At 50.3% G+C, this 21,662-nt stretch overlaps 1 protein-coding gene across 1 annotated transcript in view; it reads left to right on the top strand.

The window, feature by feature from the left end:
* Positions 1–21,662, top strand: part of SDK1 (sidekick cell adhesion molecule 1) — a 990,930-nt gene that overhangs the window by 943,576 nt on the left and 25,692 nt on the right. Inside the window, 3 exon segments of the mRNA XM_033191941.1 lie at positions 122–247; positions 13,323–13,487; positions 17,873–18,010. Of these exon segments, the coding sequence (XP_033047832.1) occupies positions 122–247; positions 13,323–13,487; positions 17,873–18,010 (429 nt within the window).

Below are 21,662 nucleotides of genomic sequence, written 5' to 3'. Positions count from 1 at the left end.
TAAGTAACCTGCCCAGACACTCTGCAGCCTCGACCAGTCTGACCCCCACTGTGAAATCTTACACAGTGGGATGTGAGCCCCCCGGAGCTGATGCCTCACCTCTCTTTTCTTTATCCCGCAGGGTCCCCAGGCTCGCCTAGAGATGTCCTGGTCACCAAGTCCGCCTCTGAACTGACGCTGCAGTGGACTGAGGGACACTCCGGCGACACACCCACCACAGGCTACGTCATCGAGGCCCGGCCCTCAGGTAGGGTGGCAGGCCCCACAAACGGGGTCTCAGCCCAGCTGACGGCGATGCTTCTAAGACTGTGGCTGGGGCTTCCATCCCTTTCTCTTTCAGCATTTTCCCCCAACAAAGCTGAGACCACCAGGGCAGTTTTGCTGAAAGAAGATGTTCGTGGCTCACTCAACTCCCCCCAGTTTTCATAGTCACAGCTGTGCCGTTCACCTTAAGGGCATTCGATTTGGGATGTTTTAGCCCCAGGACACTTACTTAGGATGATAATGGTTATTCCTAGAAACAGGTGAATGAGAACATAGGGACATTAAAAGCCATTTTCGAACTCATCCGTGAGTGTTTTCAGGGATCCATGTCAGGGTTCTAAATGTTTACAGCCGAGATGGAAAGCGTCATGCTTGTTTCTGATAATACGAAGATTCTTATTAATAGCGAAAGCGACACATCGTTTGCTTCATTTTTTTAGGCTTCCGAAAATGATGTCTAAGATCCATTTCCAGCCCTATTCACCAGCGGAATTTGTTTCATCTTTCCTTCCATTTGCCTTTAATAACTGAGGATGGGCATTATTGGGAAATGAGTTTCTGATCGGGTGTGTCGGATATGACTGCTGGGAGCTAGAGGGTATCGCCTAACACGGAGAGCACGGACCAGCTCCAATATGACCTTCAGATGGTTGCACAGTTAATCATGAACATCTGAGCATGAAAATATGTAATGTGTCAGGCACACTATTCAGGAAGCGAGCCATCAAACCCTGCCTGCCAGAGGGACCACGGTGCTTGGAACTGCTTTAGTCTAATATTTAAAGAGGCTATTAGACCAAAAGGAAAGACTCCAAAGTTACCTCTGTCACTGTGTCAGCACACGCATTCCCTGCTCCCCCACCAAATTGCTTTTGAAAGATTATTAGTTACAAGTGCCTTCTAGAAACTTCTTTATTTTATTATTTATTATTATTTTTTTGAGACGGAGTCTCACTCTGTCACCCAGGCTGGAGTGCAATGGCGCAATCTCAGCTCCCTGCAACCTCCACCTCCCGGGTTCAACCAATTCTCCTGCCTCAGCCTCCTGAGTAGCTGGGATTACAGGCACCCACCATCATGCCCGGCTAATTTTTGTATTTTTAGTAGAGAGGGGGTTTCACCGTATTGGCCAAGCTGGTCTCAAACTCCTGACCTCAAGTGATCTACCCGCCTCGGCCTCCCAGAGTGATGGGATTACTGGCCTGAGCCACCACGCCTGGCCTCCTTCTAGAAACTTCTAAGGAGAAATTTATTGCCTAAGTGCGAAAAAGCCAAAGGCAATATGAACATTTCTTTGATCCAAGAACTCAGAAATCCCGACGTGCTCCCCTGGGGGACCCTGAGAATATCTTTTGAGCAGGGCGTCTGTCCTGTTGTGGAAACAGAGGGTCCTGAGTTGGTAAAGGATGTGAGTTGAGCAGTGGTCACTGCCTGTAAAAGCCCATGGCCCCTCGCACAGCCAGCTGGCCCTTTACTAATGACTTTGATTCAAGAACACTCTCAGAGATTGACAGGAGCTGAGATGTGTGGGGTCTGGGGCCAAATTGAGGCTTTGTGGTGGCCAAGAGGGAGGGGGCCAGTGACAGGGAGCAGCCCAGACTTAAGAAACCACTTCAGACACTTTCCTCCCCATATCCAGGGAAAGCACTGATTTCTTCATCAACTCTTCCAGCCTGGGTGACAGAGCAAGACTCCGTCTCAAAAAAAAAAAAAAGGCCGGGCATGATGGCTCACACCTGTAATCCCAAAACTTTGGGAGGCCAAGGCAGGCGGATCATGAGGTCAGGAGATTGAGACCATCCTGGCTAACACGGTGAAACCCCGTCTCTAACAAAATACAAAAAAAAAAAAAAAAAAAAAAATAGCCAGGCATGGTGGCAGGTGCCTGTAGTTCCAGCTACTCGGGAGGCTGAGGCAGGAGAATGGCGTGAACCCGGGAGGTGGAGCTTGCAGTGAACCAAGATGGTGCTACCTCACTCCAGCCTGGGCAATAGAGCAAGACTCCATCTCCAAAAAGAAGTTTCTAGAAGACACTTGTAACTAATAATCTTTCAAAAGCAATTTGGTGGGGAAGAAGGGAACCAGTGCCCTGACACAATGACAGATGTAACAAATAGAATTCAGGAGATCCAGGGGTTCACAGATAGAATTCAGGAGATCTGTGAGCTTGGATGGGGAAAATACACATTTTCTTTTCACTGATCTCTAACTGGAATTTGGCATTTCCTTTAACTATGGATGCAGGCCCATTCATTATCCAGGGCTGCCATAGCAAAGTCCCACAAACTAGGTGGCCTCCACAGCAGACATGGGTTGTCTCATGGTTTTGGAGGCTGGAAGCCCACAGTCAAGGTGGCAGCAGGGTGGGCTCCTCCTGAGGCTGTGAGGGAGAATCTGTTTCCTGTAACCTCTCCCCCAGCTTCTGGTGGTTATGGGCCATCCTGGGTGATCCGGGGCTGACAGGTGCTTCACCCACCTCTGCCTTCATCTTCCCATGGTGATCTCCCTGTATGTGTGTCTGCATCTCGGTTTTATGTTTTATGAGGACGCCAGTCACACTAGACTGGGAACCCACCTACTCCAGCAGGACTTCATCCTAACTAATTACATCCGCAACTACCCTATTTCCAAATAAGCTCATTCGGAGGTATTGGGGTTTAGGACTTCAACATATGAATTTGCAGTGGGGGGCAGGGACATAATTCTACACATAATATAGCTAAGAAACCACATAACTCATAGCAGGACCTGTGACACTTCCAGCAATACTTTCATATGACCTCCCAGCCACTGCAGATATTTCACGACGCTGTTTGGACGTGTCCTTACGTTGAAATCACAGTCATTTGTAGACTCTCTGCTGGACCTTGTCGGCCAATGAGTCCATGAAGTGTAGACTTTTGAGTTGCGCTGGGATAACGGTGGCCGCAGGTCACCGAAATCCAGCTCTTCACGTGTCTTCCAGGGAACCACGTCACCAAACAAGTTAGTGCAGAGAAAACTACCCATAATCCGTGCCTCCAGCATTACCTGGAGACACGGGTTCCCAGGAACCTGCGGGTGCCTCCGGGTGATCGTAGGCATTACCAGTTGTATGACTCCGTTCTCACATTGCCATAAAGAAATGTCTGAGACTGAGTAATTTATAAAGAAAAAAAGTTTAGTTGGCTCACGGTTCTGCAGGCTGTACAGGAAACATGGTGGCTCTGCTTCTGGGGAGGCCCCAGGAAGCTTCCAACCATGGCAGAAAGCGAACAGGGAGCTGGCATGCCACATGGCTGGGGCAGGAGGAAGAGAGTGAGTGGGGAGGTGCCACACACTTTTAAACAACCAGGTCTCATGAGAACTCACTCCCTATTGTGAGAACAGCACCAAAGGCGTGGTCCTAAAACCATTCATGAGAAACCCACCCCAGTGATCCAGGCACCTCCCACCAGGCCCCTCCCCCAACACCGGGGATGACAATTCAACTTGAGATTTGGGTGGGGACACAGAGCCAAACCGTATCACCAGTAGAATTGGTTTCCTTTCCAATTTTACTTTTTGTATCTACAACCATTCTGAGAAAGTGTCCTTGAGCCAACAGATCGCCACAGGGACCCATGGCACCAAGAGCAGATTAAGACACCTGTAATCGCAGCACTTTGGGAAGCCGAGGTGGGCAGATCACTAGAGGTCAGGAGTTCTAGTCCAACCTGACTAACATGGAGAAACCCCATCTCTACTGAAAATAGAAAAAAAAAATTAGCCTGGTGTGGTGGTACGCACCTATAGTCCCAGCTACTCAGGAAGCTGAGGCAGGAGAATTGCTTGAACCCCGAAGGCAGAGGTTGCAGTGAGCTGAGATCGCGCCACTGCACTCCAGCCTGGGCAACAGAGCAAGACTCTATCTCAAAAAACAAGACACCTGTACCAGAAAACCACAGAAGGGCCTGGCTACGAAACTTCCTCCTCCCTGAATGCCTGCCTCCTTGACTAGAGATTATGGATCCCAGCAGACGGGTGGCTGTCACAGGGCCACAGAAGGAGGCATTCTGGATCTCGACCGCATCACTGCCCGTGTCCCAGCTGTGAGGTCGCAGCACAGTTTTGCAGGATGTTACCACTGGGGGACATTGGGTAAAGGATGCACAGACTTGCCCTCCGTTGGGTTCTTACACCCACTTGGGACTCTTCAACTATCTCAAAATGATTTGTTTAGCTTAAAGTAATCATTTAAAAAGCCACCGTGTCCATCCTCCCCAGCCTGCTCGGCCGAGCACACCAATGTGTCTTTGAGCACTCTGGTGCGGGAGACCAGCCTGTGGGATGGGGCGGCACCAGCCAGACACGGGTGCCTGGGATCAGCCTCTTAACGCTGTGAACACGTCTAGACATTTTCCAGGCAGCAATAAGGCATTGGTTCTCAGGCTTGCCGAGGGAGGCCTTGACCTTCTCCTCAGGTTCTCATATGCTGCTCCGCCTGCCGTCACGAAGGGAACAGGACGCCTGTTGGTTACTGGGGCAGCCCAGGGAGCCTAGCAGGCCACGCGGATAAGAAGCAATTGGCGTGTCGGCGTGGGCTTCACACTGGGCCCACGCCTCGGAGCGTGGAGAAGCTTCTGAAGTCAGCTGAGTCTGAGCTCAGCAGGGTTGGGCCAGAGTGTGGAAACTGACCCACGGGGGACCAAGGCGTGACAACAGACTTAACAAGAAGACGCCGGCTTTTTCGGCGCGGTCTGAAGATCCTGCACTTACTTCCGCTTGGCTGCTCAACATTCGAAAACAGGTCACCAACGATCTCCCCTTTCGGGTCATGAAGGGAACCCAAGCGGGCCGCGGGACCCGTGGTCTTCCGTGGGAAGTTGAGAAAGACGTCCCCTCCAGGCCGGGCGCGGTGGCTCAAGCCTGTAATCCCAGCACTTTGGGAGGCTGAGACGGGTGGATCGCGAGGTCAGGAGATCGAGACCAACCTAGCTAACACAGCGAAACCCCGTCTCTACTAAAAAATACAAAAAACTAGACGGGCGAGTTGGCTGGCGCCTGTAGTCCCAGCTACTTGGGAGGCTGAGGCAGGAGAATGGCGTAAACCCGGGAGGCGGAGCTTGCAGTGAGCTGAGATCCGGCCACTGCACTCCAGCCTGGGCGACAGAGCGAGACTCTGTCTCAAAAAAAAAAAAAAAGAAAGAAAGAAAGACGCCCCCTCCCTTCTATGACTAAGGCCAGCAGCAGCTCAGGCAAATGAAACGCTTTATGGATTGTCAATATTGAAACACCTTGCCGGTACCTGAGGCCTTTGGATCTCAGCTGTCATCCATTACAGGCCTCATCACACAGAACATTAAATGCTGTGTCATCTCATTTTCCCACCGAAGCTGCCTAGTAAGACGTTCTCCAGGCGGGATGTGGTTTGCTCCAGGTGCAATGAATGGGCCCCGTTTTGTATGGGGAGAGGCCACACAAGGGCCCTCACTGCTGGGTATCTGGGAGATGGGCACTCAGTGCCAGGCAGCCCCTCTGGCCCAGGTGGTCCTCTCGGCCTGATGTCTATCCAGCTGAGTCTCTACCTTGCCCCTGGGAGACAAGACACTCATCAGCTTTGTTGCTTTGCAGAGGGCAGCCAGCGGGCCTGGGCAGCCCAGGCAGATGGCAGTGGAGCGTCCTGCCCTCCCATCCTCATCCTTCCTTCCACCCTTGCACATTCTGCTGCATAGCCCCTGTTGCTGTGGCCATGTGGAGGCACAACTGAACAGCAGCTAATGAAATTAGCACCAGGCTAGAGCACAGATCCCCTCTTATTCCTGGAGAGGGCACTCCACGAGTGTGAGCCCAGGGACACCACCATCAGCTTCCGCCAGCACAGCCTGGCCGACACGTTCCTTTCTCTGGCTGTGCATAAGTTTCCTCCAAGTCGGTGTTGCAAAGCTCCCTGGAAGGCACTGGAAACTATGCACTGGGCATATGCAGATGATTTATTTACACAGATTATTCTAAGGCATTTTACTGTTTAGATCATGAAGTCTAATTTACATATTTACACAATAGACTGGAATGACACTAAAGGAACTATAAATATATTTTCCTCTCCAAAGCAGCCATGAAATACATATTTAGAAAGTACCCAATGCAGGCAGACATTGTATTGCCTTTTTTTTTTCCCTCAAATAATGCGTGTAGCCCAGAGATGAGGGCCGGCGGCTGGAGGACAGGTCCCGTGCCTGATGGGGACACCCCCCAGCTGGAGGCCTGGACCACTGTCCACTGGTAGTCCCCTGGGGGCTTCCCAGTTCCCTCCCCATTGATTTTGTTCAATCTCAGTCTTTGGCAACGGGGAGTTTTCAAGTGAATAAGAGGAAAATCAGTATTTCTCTGAAGGTTTGACATCCATAGATGTTCCAAGTCAGCAGGTTCAGCAAGAGGGGCTGCTGCCATGGCTCTGACGCCACAGTCCCCTCACGCACTGCTTGCCTTTCTCATAAGCGCATTTCTGACAGCTTGTCAGACCGGTTTCCCACTCTTTCCTGGGGTCAGCCCGCAACACAGGCTGTCTTTCTTCGTCATCTTAACATGCAGTGCATTTTGCCTCCTGCCTTGAATGAGGATCCGATGGAAGGTAACTGTCTTTTTTTTAAAATCAGATGTATTTAGACTCGTGTTTAAGCCCCACCTGCTTCAGTAAAATTTCTAACCCAGATTGACCATTTATACAAAGAGAAATGGCAGTATTGAAGAAATAAACAACCGACAGGCTTGCATTTACTCTGAGCTGCAGGCTGACAGTCAAGTGGTTGGTTGTGTGAGTGCGTAGAACCAGAAATCTCGGGCGGTGAATGACAGTTTCATTCAGCATGGAGACCCTGTTTAATTGTCCATGAAATCAAACTTTTGTATTGGCATGACGTTGGCCCTAATACCTGCAGCACACAGCTCCGTTCTGGGCGTCGAAGGGATAAATTGAGTGCAGACCCTTGGACGTGCTGCGCTGGGCTCCGGATCAGTTCAGAAAAGAGGTGATCATGTTTCCGGGTGTATTAGGACATTGTCTGGGAACAGATGTGCCTCCTACCGCTTGGGCGGGGGGAGATGCTGGCAGCAGAAGCTAACAGCTGACTCATTCTGTCGGCTGGGGACAAGCATGGATGGATAGCAGAACCTATTTATACGGAAATGATTTCTTTTTTCAAGGACTTCAATATTAGCCCGTTACTTCCCTTGTTTAAGTGAACAAATCACACCATAAAAAATGAGGATGCATAGTTTATATTCTTTAAAGAAAAGCCGCCTCAGTGGGGAGCTGAATGGGTTCTTGCTTTTTCTCACTCAGCCTTCCTTCTGAGGTGGACAGGATTGGAGGTTGTGGTGACAGTGTGCCTTCTTTAGGAGTATTTTGCAAAGTCCCTTTCTCAGTGGCTTCCCACTTTCTTGGTGGTATTTATCCAATGGTGTTTCAGTAACAAGAGTCCAGGAAGGTGTTCTTTTGGGCAGCTGGGAAGGAAAGACCAAGCACGACAGACTGGTGTGATTTGCAGTCACTCCACCGCGAGGGCACCTCCTCCTTCCACAGACATCAAGTGGCAGGTCCAGCCCAGAGGTGGACGTTGCCCCACAGGAAGTTCAAAGCCTGGGCCTCAGCAGGGGGCTTGATGCCTGCATCAGTCATTTTGGGGGATCAGTGATCTGGGGGTGTGGCTTTTCAGGGGTCATAACAGTTCTCTTCCAGCTGGGCACTGCTTTTCTTTTTTCTTTTTTTTTTAAACAGAGTCTCGCTCTGTTACCCAGGCTGGACTGCAGTGGCGCAATCTCAGCTCACTGCAACCTCCACCTCCCTGGATCAAGCGATTCTCCTGCCTCAGCCTCCTGAGTAGCTGGGAATGCAGGCGCATGCCACTGCGCCCAGCTAATTTTTGTATTTTTAGTAGAGACAGGGTTTCACCATGTTGGCCAGGCTGGTCTTGAACTCCTGACCTCATGATCTGTCTACCTCGGTCTCCCAAAGTGCTGGGATTATAGGCATGAGCCACGGTGCCTGGCTCTTGCTTTTTCTGCAATGGCAACACAGCTTGTTCAGTGGGGAAGAGAAACCAGGCTGGCTCTTCTGGACATTCTAGAGGGCTGAGCCTAGCCTGATGATGGACAAGCAGCTGACTGTGTGCCCAGAATTGCCTTTAAAAGGGGTGAGGCCCTGCTGTCCTCTCGAGTATTGATTGAGATGGAAATCCAGGCACTGGGGACTGTCCAGAGCATGGAAAAATCGGTTGCACAAATCTCATTTTTGCTAATAGTTCTGTAATGTTATTTTCCCCCTAATTTGTAGAGATACTTTTCTCCATCATTGATTTATTGAGATATTTAACAGCATAATACAAATGAGAAAAATAATCCACAGTGGAGAAACAGAGTGGACGCCTTACCAGCTGCCAAATTTTTTTCTCACCCACTCGTGATCATGGTGTAAATATTAGTACGAGATAAGTAGCCCGGTGAATTATAGCTGGAGTGGAAAATATGCTAATCTGGGAAAGGCAGAATTAAGCAGAATAAAAATGGGAGCATTTTCTTCTGTTAATTCAGAAGGAAATTCTCTCGGTATGACATTCCCCCTCCCCCCACATTTTTGAGTGTAAATGGATTGCTAAATAAATCGTTCTGTATTAAGATTCTGTATCAATATTTTAAAATGTTATTATGAAAAATGCACACAATTCCTGGAGCTATGACAGAGCACTTAAAATAAAATGTGGCCTTTAGGTGATGGTACAGGAAGGGAGAATCATTTTTTTTTTTTCCTCAGGAGCAGGAAAGCATTACAGAAACATTAATGCAAAAGACATTCAGAGAATCCACTCCAGAGGTGTTCAGACCTTCTCAGAACGGTCTGAAGAAATCCTTCACTTTCTTAGTGCTTTAATTTCAATGGCTTTAAGCAATACCCAGTTTATAAGAGTCTGTATTTGATCTTTAGTGTCTATTACAACATAAATTTGCCTATCTTTTTAGAGGAAAAATACAATTCATTCAATATTTAAAGCCCTTAAAATACTGACTTACTCATAGTAAGCAGTAAATAAAATAGTGGTGGTTATTATTTATTGAAAGCCTGCTGTACTAGGCCCTGAGAAAGGCCATGGGATACAAAGAAGAATGGGGGGAGGTGGTTGGGGGTGGGAAGAATGGGTGGATGGATGGAAGGACAAATGGGTGGATGATAGAAGGAAGGAAGGGTGGGTGGGCAGATGGATGGGTAGGTGGCTGAGTGGGTGGCTGGTGGGTGAGTGGATGGATAGATGGAAGGAAGGAAGGAAGGAAGGGTGGGTGGATGGATGGGTAGGTAGATGAGTGGGTGGGTGGATGGATGGATGGGTAGGTAGATGAGTGGGTGGGTGGATGGATGGATGAATGGATAGATGGATGGATAGGTGGATTGGTGAGTGGGTAGATGAATGGATGGGTGGGTGGATAAATGAATGGATGAAAGGAAGGAAGGAAGGATGGATGGATGGATGGATGGCTAGAGGGAAGGGAAGGGAGGGCAGGGGAGGGGAGGGAAGGGGAGTGGAGGGCAGGGGGAAGGAAGAAGGGAGGGAGGGAAGGAAGGAAGGAAGGAAGGAAGGAAGGAAGGTAGGTTATATGGATGAATGGAAGGAACGAAGGAAAAATGGATAGATGGATAGATGGATGGATGGATGGATGATGGAGAGAAGGAAGGAAGAATGGATGGATAATGGATGGATGGATGGTTACATGGGAGGATGGATCATGGAAAGGTGGATGGAAGGATGGATGGATGGATGATAGCTGGAGGGAAGGCAGGAAGAATGGAATGGATGAATGGTTACATGGATGGATGGATGGATGGATGGATGGATGGATGGATGGATGGTGGATGGAGAGAAGGAAGGAAGAATGGATGGATAATGGATGGATGAATGGTTACATGGGAGGATGGATCATGGAAAGATGGATGGAAGGATGGATGGATGGATAGATGATAGCTGGAGGGAAGGCAGGAAGAATGGAATGGATGAACGGTTACATGGATGGATGAGTGGCTGGATGGATGGATGGATGGTGGATGGAGAGAAGGAAGGAAGAATGGATGTATAATGGATGGATGGATGGATGGATGGTTACATGGGAGGATGGATCATGGAAAGATGGATGGAAAGATGGATGGATAGATGATAGCTGGAGGGAAGGCAGGAAGAATGGAATGGATGAATGGTTACATGGATGGATGGGTGGCTGGATGGAAGGAAGGAAGAATGGAATGGATGAATGGTTACATGGATGGATGGGTGGCTGGAGGGAAGGCAGGAAGAATGGAATGGATGAATGGTTACATGGCTGGATGGGTGGCTGGATGAATGGATGAATGGTTACATGGATGGATGGTGGATGGAGAGAAGGAAGGAAGAGTGGATGGATAATGGATGGATGGATGGTTACATGGGAGGATGGATCATGGAAAGGTGGATGGAAGGATGGATGGATAGATGATAGTTGGAGGGAAGGCAGGAAGAATGGAATGGATGAATGGTTACATGGATGGATGGGTGGCTGGATGATGCTAAGCCTGATGGTGTGAACAGGCAGGTAAATGTGCAGATGGGCTTTAGAAGTCCATTGGTGGAAGCAGGCATCCCTTCCTGGAACATGGGGTGGGGTCGAGGTTGGCCTCAAAAAGATGAGTCTGAAGGGGCGAAAGGACTCTTGATTTTCCACCATCCCCTGTCCACTGGCTGTGGGTAGCTCATTAGAACAGCAGTCAACAGCAGTCTCATCTGATTCCCTGATGGATGGCACAGGGCCTGACCAAAGAGTAGACAGCATTTGTGGATGAATAAAGGAGTGAGGCAGGGAAGGAGGGGGCAGCAGTTCCCCAGGCCAAGAGGAGGCCTGCACAGAGTAAATGCAGAAGCCTTCCCTGACCGTTCTTAAGTCAAACTCACATACGACAATATAAACCACATACAACCAGCATAAACTACATACAGCCAGCAATCTGTGTGTGAACCTCAGCATCCTAGGAGGAAGAAGGTAGGCTTAGGCTCTGGCTTGCCATTCTGACACTATTAGTGGTGATGAGTGTCTTCGTGAGAAATGGCTGTAAATAAGAATATTTAGAAATAATGGCCAGGTATAGTGGCTCACGCCTATAATTCCAGCACTTTGGGAGGCCAAGGAGGGCAGATGGCTAGAGCCTGGGAGTTCAAGCCCAGCCTGGGCAACATACAGAGGCCCTGTCACTACAAAAAAAAATAAAAAATTAACAACTTAGCCAGGCAGGATGGCATGCACCTTTAGTCCCAGCTATTCAGGAGACTGAGGCAGGAGGATCGCTTGAGTCCAGTAGTTCGAGGCTGCAGTGAGCGGTGATTGCACTACTGCACTCCAGCCTGTGTGGACAAAGGAAGGCCTTGTCTCAAAAACAACAACAAAAAAACAGAGAGGAAAGGAGGAAGGGAGGAAGAAGAAAGAAAGAGTGAGAGAGAAAGCAAGCAGAGAGGGAGGGAGGGAAGATCAGTATTATACTACTTTTCTGCCAGTGCCGAGATTTGTACCTTTAAAATCTCATTCACGTCTACTCCTCGTTAACCTGTGACTGTAAGGACTTAGTCGGTGCAAATTCTAAACCCTCTGCAAATACAGACCGATACAATAGCAATTTTCTCCCTGTTTACTGTTGGGCTAATCCATCTGAGCGTACCTGGTGATTGCAGGTGGGTGATAAGGTTGGTTTCTGGAGCGGTCTCAGTGCCCATAAGGCGGTCAGCACGGGTACACACATATCCAAATGGGTTTTCCCTCACCAGATTTCCTGCTTTGTAAAAGATCTCATACCTGAGCCTAGAAAAGCAAATGCAGTTCATGAAGGATTGCTACTTCAAATGAACATTTTGACCTCCGAGCCTACTTTTTTACCAAACAACCTCCTTAGAATTGAATTTATATTTTATTTCACAAACACACGTGCAGCACTTACTATGTATGAGGCACTGTCCTGAGCACTTTATAAATATTAACTTATTTAATCCTTGAAGCAAATCTATGATGAAGATGCCTTTGTTATCACCATTCTACAGGCAAGGGTCAGAGAGGTTCCGTTCTTTGTTTGAAGTCACACAGCTAATTGAATTGCTGGGGCCAGGCTTGGCAAAGAGGCTATCTAGCTCCAGGCTCCATCAGCCCATTCTACCCTGATGTTATAGTGTCATACATTTTTTATTTCTTTTTTTTTTCCTTTTTTCTTTTTATGTTGTAATGTGAAGTCATAAAAATTGCAAGGTTCTTTTTTTGTTTGTTTTTTTGAGATAGGGTCTCACTCTGTTGCCCAGGTTGGAGTGCAATGGCACAATTTCAGCTCACTGCAACCTCAACCTCCCAGGCTCAAGCCATCCACCTGCTTCAGCCTCTTGAGTAGCTGGGACCACAGGTGCCTGCCACCATGCCTGGCTAATTTTTACAATTGTGCGTATATATGATGTCTCCCTGTGTTGCCTAAGCTGGTCTCGAGCTCTGGGCTCAAGCAGTCCTGTAACCTCAGCCTCACAAAGTACTGGGATTACAGGCATGAGCCACCATGCCCGGCTCGCCATGGTTTTTTATGACAGATCTCACCGATCACATTTCTTTTGCTCTGTGGCTGGAGAGATGCCTCAGAACCCAACTCATGTTCCTCTAACTTCCTCTCTGTGTCTGATTTTAATTTTAAGTTTATTAATGGCTTTAATTTCAAGTTTATTCATGTTTTCCTATATGTGAGGTTTCCATACGTACATGTATTTTACTGTGGTGAGATACGCATAACCTAGCATTTCCCACTGTGACCATTTCAAGTGTCCAGTTCAGTAGCCTTGAGCACACCGACAGTGTTCTGCAACCATCACACCATTTGTCTCCAGAGCGCTCTTCGACTTGCAAAACTGAGACTCCATCCCCATTCAGCACTCACTCCGCATCCAGTGCCTCTGATGCCTCATCCAGGTCACCGCAAGCCGACCCACTGGGCAGGTGCATGGGGCTCGCACCGGGGAGTTCGCACTTCTAACTCTGCCCTCACCTCCCCATCCCTCTTGCAGATGAAGGCTTATGGGACATGTTTGTGAAGGACATCCCGTGGAGTGCCACATCCTACACCCTCAGCCTGGATAAGCTCCGGCAAGGTGTGACTTACGAGTTCCGGGTGGTGGCTGTGAACGAGGTGGGCTATGGGGAGCCCAGCAGCCCCTCCACGGCCGTGTCAGGTAGGCCCTCCCAGGGAAGTCTGTCTTCTGAAGGACTAGAGGGAGAAATGGAGTCGAGGGGGATGAAGGGGACACGAACTTGCTGCTTTAGGTGTCTCCAGCTCAGCTGAGGTTCTGCTCAGAGAATATGCGGGCGGGGAGAGCAGTGTCAGTCTCCAACACCTCCCCAGTGCCACCCATCCTCCTGCGCAGCTCCCTGCTGCCCTCTGGCAGGACCCCAGGACCCGGAGCCTCTCCCAGCACCACCAGCAAGGCCCCTTATGGGCTCTGTGGCCACGCTGTGCTCCAGCAATTCCTAATGTGTTTCCTCATAGTTTTAAAAATCAGAGACACATGCAAGTGTCAGAGGCGTGAGCGTGAGTCACGCGGTGTCCCCTCTGCGACAAAGGCATTCCCAAGGAAAGCAGAGCCCTGAGCCCCTCTATTAGCTGAAGCGTCCTTGCCGGGGAGCACGTGTGATTTTGGAGGGACAAGAACCACCCCGGCAGCCATGGGGGAGCCCACAAGGGCCTGACAAGAGGTCATGTCTTCCCGGGGCCTCCCAGAGAGCCAGCAGAGGAGCTGGGGACAGTAGCCGCTCTGGGCACAAGGTGAGCAGTATCGCCGTCCCTGAGGATGGCGTGCAGGTGGAGGTACTGCCGCTCCCGGGCTGGGCGTTTCTTCGCGTGCTCATCGCTGTGAGGTGCTGCAGGCTCCAGAGGCCACCCTGGGTCTTGCAGATCAGGACCAGGTCTGCTTTCCAGGGAGTGGCAGAGAAGGCCAGGGCAGGGCTTCCTCCCCCAGAGCACCCGTGTTAGATGACAGACATGTCTGCAGTCAGCAGTCATGGCAGGGGTTATGACCGACAGGGCAGGGGCCGTGACCTCGCCTGGGAATCAGGAAGGTGCCTGAAGCCTGCCACAGGGGAAGGGACACCTGCAGGAGGCAGAAGGTGGTGGAGAAAAAGTCCTGGTCATTGAAGAGCTGTGGGTGGGGGAGTTGGAGAGGGAGGGGCAGCAAAGCTGGTCCCTGGTCATGGCCCCCCGACCCCCCATGTGCCTAGGGACTGAACACTGGCTGTACCTAAGGGTTGCTTGAGAAGGTTAAACACGCACCCTCGCTGTCCCCTCACCCCAGACAGTGACTTCCGTGGCTCCAGGCATGACTTTCTTCACCCCACGGTGATTCCGTTGTGCAGACTGGCTGCGAGCCAGGGCACTGGGGGTTCAGAGAGGGCTGGGCTGTGTTTGAGGAGAGGGGCTCTCAGCAGCACGAAGGGCAGGGAGGCCTCAGGGTTGGGGCAGCAGAGCCTCAGCCAGAAGCCCCGGCAGGGCCAGCTCCGTTGGTCCTCTTCCTGGGATCAGGAAGAAGCTGTTCCTCTCCTCTGTGTTAGAGCTGCTTGAGCTACTTACCGCACTTGTTGAAGCTGAACGTAGCCTTCGTCCTTTGTGTGCTATGAGTTTGGAGGAAGGACCCTGTGCTCACCTGTGGGTGAGCGTGGGCCCTAAGCCTGGTACGCTGGCCTGGGAACATGCTTGAATTCCGGGGTCATTCTGTGAGAGGGGCTGTGAGAAAGGGACCCAGAGAACCCCCTGATTTTTTTTTTTTTTTTGAGATGGAGTCTAACTCTTTCTCCCAGGGTGCAGTGCAATGGCATGATCTTGGCTCACTGTAACCTCCGCCTCCCAGGTTCAAGTGAGTCTCCTGCCTCAGCTCCCAAGCAGCTGGGATTACAAGCATGTGCCACCATGCCCGGCTAATTTTTGTGTTTTTAGTAGAGACAGGGTTTCACCCTGTTGGACAGGCTGGTCTCGAGCTCCTGATCTCAAGTGATCTGCCTTCCTTGGCCTCCCAAAGCACTGGGATTACAGGAGTGAGTCACGGTGCCTGGCTGATCACTTAATTTTTTAATGAGTAAGATTTAGAAAAAGCACAGATTTCTCATTTCCCTAATTTTCATTATGAATATTTTAAATGTACCCCAAAGTAGAGAGAATGAGGAACCCCCAGCACCCCTCATCCCAATTCAGGGATCCAAGATTTGCTGCATGAGCTTTACCCATGGAAATGGATACAGAGCAATTCCACATGCCAGTTCCTCATGCGGAGCACGCACCCTGACCCCACTTCCCGGGGCCTGTAGCTCAGGCATCTCTGAAACTCCATCGCATGCAGAGCTGGCCTTGCTGTGAGCTGGACTGCACTGAGCTCATCGCATCCTTCAGGGAAGCCAGCAACCATCACCTGCTGGCATTAGGACCAGGCCAGGCCCAGCAGCTGGGACATCCTGCCCCGTGTGAGAATCCTCCAGAACAGCCTGGCCTTTCTTTCCTGCCAGGTGGTGCTAGGGCCAGGCCCACTCCGGGCCACTTGGCCGGTGGTGTCAGTGTGGCATCTGTCAGACTTGCTGTTGGAGTACTGAATGCGCAGCCCACAAACCCACTTTTGTCTTTTGGATTTAAAGCACCATCACCTCCTAAGGAGCCCTATGAACTTGTATTAACCAAAGCCGATTCCCTGCTTTTCCTCCTGGTGTGCACACATTCCCTATTCGTGAGATATAGGATAGAAGCTTCGGCTGGCTGTGTTTGGAAGGGTTCTGGCTGCTGGGGGCCAACACTTGGGCTTTGCCTGTAAGAGGCTTTGTGTTCTGGGGGGCTTCCAGTGCCACAGAGCCCACTCCCCTTCCAGGTCCATAGAAAGCCCTGAATGGGACGCCGGGACCACCCAGCACCCATCAAGATACAATTTCCCGCTTTTCTCTTCTTAGCGAGCAGAATGAGACAGAAGGAAGAAGAGCATCCTTCAAAGCTGCCTTTAAATGCATTTTTTTCCGTTCATTTCTCAAAAACATATCTAAAGACAGGTCCAGTCATTCAGCTCAGTTTTGCTAGAGGCAGAAAATAAGTAAAACACAGCCCCAGGCTTTAGGGGTTTGTGGTCTGCCGAGGGGCCAACAGGTAGAGAAACAAATACACACAGTGCGTGTTTCCAGCAGGGGCTTCTTCACACATGCAGTCGGCAGGGGCAGGTCCTGGGGTGCTTTGTGGGCTCAGGGTTCACCCCGTGGCTGATGGGAACCACTGAGGATTTTTTTTTTTTTTGAGACGGAGTCTCGCTGTGTTGCCCAGGCTGGAGTGCAGTGGCCAGATCTCAGCTCACTGCAAGCTCCGCCTCCCGGGTTTACGCCATTCTCCTGCCTCAGCCTCCCGAGTAGCTGGGACTACAGGCACCCGCCACCTCGCCCGGCTAGTTTTTTGTGTTTTTTAGTAGAGACAGGGTTTCACCGTGTTAGCCAGGATGATCTTGATCTCCTGACCTCGTGATCCGCCCGTCTCGGCCTCCCAAAGTGCTGGGATTACAGGCTTGAGCCACCGCGCCCGGCCTAACCACTGAGGATTTTAACAGGGGAGCAACTGATTTCTCTCTGAGGAAGATCTCTCTTAGGTGATGTAAAGGATGAATCTGAGCAAGACAGGAGGAGGCATAACAGGTGGAATGTGAGTGCCGTGTGCAGGCAGGAGGTGGTGATGGAGAAGGCAGGGGACCTGGAGACGTCTTCTGGGATGTCCCAGCACCAGGAGAGAGAAGGACGTCCGGGCGCTTTGTTCCATCCTCACTTTAACCCAGACAGCACTTTTGTTTGCTGGCTTGCTTGTTTTGTGGAGACAGGGTCTTGTTCTGTCGCCCAGGCTGGAGTGCAGTGGTGTGATCGTGGCTCACTACAGCCTCGACCTCCTGGGCTCAGGCGATCCTCCCATCTCAGCCTCCTGAGTAGCTGGGACCACAGGTGTGCCACTACACCTAGCTAATATTTTAAATGTTTTGTAGAGAAAGGGGCCTTGCTATGTTGCCCAGGCTGGTCTTGAACTCCTGGGCTTAAGCAATCCTCCCACCTCAGCCTTCCACAGTGCTGGGACTTCAGGCACACACCTCTGTGCCTGGCTGTTTTTTTGTTTTGTTTTGTTTGTTTTGTGTTTGTTTGTTTGTTTTAGAGATGGGATCTCGCTACATAGCACCGGATCAGGCAGTGTTTTAAAACAGATGAAATTAGGAGAAAGCAAGAAGGAAGAACAGTTTTAATGAGCAAGGTCAGGGCAAGGGCAAAGATACTGAAGTCTCCAGGGCAGGGGGCAGCTTGGAGGACAGAGGAGCCCTGAGCCTGATTCCACAGAAAAGGTGGCAAATGGGGGCTGCTGAATTCCCAAAGCCTGCTGAGGACCATGGGAGCCTCCTGAGCTTGTCCCATGGGAAAAGTCCACCGGCCCAGCTGGACAATGGTTTCGTCTCACCTGTAACTGGGAGTTATCCAGCCCAGCCTTCCCCACCGCCCACCTGGCTCACGGGAGGCGACTGCAGCTGGAGTGTCTGCCCCACATCACTGTGTGTCCGTTTCTTTTCCGCAGCTCAAGTGGAAGCCCCGTTCTACGAGGAGTGGTGGTTCCTCCTGGTGATGGCTCTGTCTAGCCTGATCGTCATCCTGCTGGTGGTGTTCGCCCTCGTCCTGCACGGGCAGAATAAGAAGTACAAGAACTGCAGCACAGGTGCAGGTCCGGCCCCTTCCTCGCATGTCCCACGGTGCTACTCAGCCAAAACACAACATTCGTTCTCTCGTGGATCTGCTGGGCCAGTGTCCGCTTTTCCATTTCGTTTGCCTGTAGGTGCTGAGGGAGATGCAATAGGTTTCTTTCTGGGGGCAGCCAGGCACAGCCCAGCAAGCGCTCTACGCCTAGGGACCCAGATGCTGACCCTGGCTGCCCTCAGATTAGCTGTGTCTTGGATAAGGGCGTATGAGTCATCCAGCCTCAGAGATACCCACTCTATACCTTTGTTCAAATGCAATTGCTTTTTTTTTTTTTTTTTTTGAGACAGTCTCACTGTCACCCAAGTTGGAGTGCGGTGGCACAATCTTGGCTCACAGCAACCTTCGTCTCCAGGATTCAAGAGATTCTCCTGCCTCAGCCTCCTGAGGAGCTGGGATTACAGGCACCCGCCACCACGTCCAGCTAATTTTTATATTTGTAGTAGAGACAGGGTTTCGTCATGTTGGCCAGGCTTGTCTTGATCTCCTGACCTTAGGTGATCTGCCCTCCTCAGCCTCCCAAAGTGTTGGGACTACAGACGTGAGCCACCACGCCCAGCCTAATCACATTTTTTAATACTATTAGAAAATCAGGTGTGTCTGGGCACAGTGGCTTATGCCTATAATCCTAGCACTTTGGGAGGCTGAGGGTGAGGATCACCTGGGCCTGGGAGATCCAGGTAACAGTAAGCCGTGATCACACCACTGTACTCAGCCTGGGCAACAAAGCAAGATCCTGTTTCTTTTTTTTTTTTTTTAATTTGAGACAGAGTTTTGCTGTTGTTGCCCAGGCCGGAATGCAGTGGCCCAATCTCGGCTCACCGCAACCTCCTCCTTCCAGGTTCAAGCAATTCTCCTGCATCAGCCTCCCCATAGCTGGGATTACAGGCATGTACCTCCACGCCTGGCTAATTCTGTATTTTTAGTAGAGATGGGGTTTCTCTATGGTGGTCAGGCTGGCCTCGAACTCCTGACCTCAGGTGATCCAACCACCTCGGCCTCCTGAAGTACTGGGATTACAGGCGTGAGCCGCCGCACCCTGCTGAGATCCCGTCTCTTATTAAAAAAAAAGTATAAAGTATTAAACAGGTGGCATATTGTACTATGCAATATTATAAACACAGTGACTGGGGCACACCTCAGATGTTGATGTTTTGCTGTGGCTCACAGACTGTCACGGAAGCATCTCCATGGCATAGCTCTTCTCACCCACGGCAGCTTGAACCTCGCCTGTGTCTGTGGCCCACCTCTGAGCCCTCTGAGGCCCGGGTCACTACTGTGTTTCCAGCAGAAGCTCCACGCCAGGCATAGAGCAGGCATTCAGTTAATAAGCATTTATTGCTGGATGAATCACTATCGTTAGAGAAAGGAACAAATGAACGTAGAGTAAAGCCAGCCACAGAGAGCACAGACCTTGTGACTCCATTTATATGAAGGCCAGGAACAGCCACAGTGAATGGAAGTTTCCAGAAGGCAGAATCGTGTTTGCCTATTGGTGGAGAGGTATAAACAGGGAAGATGCATGAGAACGCCTCACAGGTGCTAAACATGCTCTGTCTCTCCACGTGGACGGCGGTTACATTCACAATCATAAAGCATCATTCTGGACACTTAAGATTAGCATAGCTTGTGCATTTGATTATCCTCAATTTTAAAAACCTCATCATTATCAGTGAGGCCACTTCTCTAGATAACCAGAATGTAAGTGAGTGCTAGACCGCAGCCCGTTTTTTGTTTCTTAAATAGAGACAGGGTTTCTCTTTTCTTTTTCTTTTTTTTTTTTTTGAGACGGAGTCTCGCTCTGTCGCCCAGGCTGGAGTGCAGTGGCCGGATCTCAGCTCACTGTAAGCTCCGCCTCCCGGGTTCACGCCCTTCTCCTGCCTCAGCCTCCCAAGTAGCTGGGACTACAGGCGCCCGCCACCTCGCCCGGCTGGTTTTTGTTTTTGTATTTTTTAGTAGAGACGGGGTTTCACTGTGTTAGCCAGGATGGTCTCGATCTCCTGACCTCGTGATCCGCCTGTCTCGGCCTCCCAAAGTGCTGGGATTACAGGCTTGAGCCACCGCGCCCGTCCTAAGACAGGGTTTCACCATGTTGGCCAGGCTGGTCTCGAACTCCAGGGCTCAAGTGATCCTCCCACCTCAGCCTCCCAAAGTGCTGGGATTACAGGAGTGAGCCATGCACGGCACCTGGCCTATGGCCTGTTTTGATCCCACGGAGCATCTACCAGAGCTGTAGCTGAGCCCAACCACATGATCACTTCTATGATATTGCCACAACCACTGGGCCAGACCTCCTCCTGAGCCCAGCGCATCTGTTGGAGGTTTTCCCATCGACTGGGTCTTCTCTTTTTGGAAAGGCAGATCCCTGATGAGCTATTCTTAAAAAAAAGGAGCCGGCTACATTAGTCCTGTTGGCCAAGGAGCTGGGCAGAGTAGGTTCCTGACCCCGGCCACAAGTCCTACCGTCCTTGTGCCAAAGGGGTTAAAAAAAACCAGGCACCTAAAATGCCTCCCTGTTTGCTTCTATAATGTTAAGCAATTCATCCCTCAAAGAAAGGATTTATTTTTTTCTGTATAAATTCACTTCTAACAAGTGTTCGTAAATCAGATTTTATTCCTGTGGGATTTACAATGTATGAATGGCGTGTCATTTTCCCGAGTTAATGCTATTACAGAATCCTGTGTCTGGTGCATAGAAAATCTCCCTGCTTTTCACTCTCCTCCTCCATCTGGAAAACAGACTTGAAAACGCAGATCTGACCTGCAGCTTCCCATGCTCAGCCGCACCCTGGAGTATTAACTTAACATCATAATTGAAGCCTGGAAAAAATAATACTTATCTGCCAGAATGTCTCCCGTCCTGCTCAGGAGACATTGCAAAACTTAAACCTCTACGGTGACAGCCTCACTCGACACCCCTTCCTGCGTGCGCTCCTTATCCTCCCATCCTCATCTGAATTCCTTTCTGATCTCGGTTTCTACCTGCTCACCTCTCGTCATCCCAAATCTCCTCTCCCAGGCAAGCCCATCTTTCATTTTCTGCTCTGTGTTCTTCCGTTACACACAGATAGAGCATTAAGGTTTAAGGCAGATCAAAGGGGGGCCAGGTCCCAGCAGAGAGGAGACTCTTGGGGTTTAGAAATGCCAACACACTTAGCAAATACCTGCCAAGCCCCTGGTATGTGGGTAGGTGCTGTCCTGGGGGCTGGCGGGGCACCGGGGAGCATGATGGACTTAAGGCTGTACCTCAAAGAGCAAATATGTACATAGGCGTGAGAAACGGAGGTCACTTTATGTGGTCAGGGAGGTCCTCTCTGGTCTCAGGGCATTTGAACTGTGATCTGCAGGAAGGGGTAAGAAGCCCAGGAAATATTGGAAGAAGGAGCTTCCAGCAAGAGGGAGAGCCCCGAGAGAGAAACCCGCGTTAGGGAGGGGCTGAGGGCTGGAAGATGACGTGGGGTTTGGCAGGGTGGACAGACTAGGCCAAGCTTGGGGAAGGCTCGGAGGCCTTGGACTTTCCTGCAGAATGAGATGGGAAAATCTAGTGGAATTTTTTTTTTATGTTGTTTAGTTTTTCAAAACTTTATTCATTTGATCTGTTAATATATTTTAGA

The sequence above is a fragment of the Trachypithecus francoisi genome, unplaced genomic scaffold (genome assembly GCF_009764315.1).
Source record: "Trachypithecus francoisi isolate TF-2019V2 unplaced genomic scaffold, Tfra_2.0 Lachesis_group4, whole genome shotgun sequence".
Taxonomy (NCBI): Eukaryota; Metazoa; Chordata; class Mammalia; order Primates; family Cercopithecidae; genus Trachypithecus; species Trachypithecus francoisi.
The sequence above is the reverse complement of the archived record's forward strand: the minus strand, read 5'-3'. Positions and strand labels throughout refer to the sequence as shown.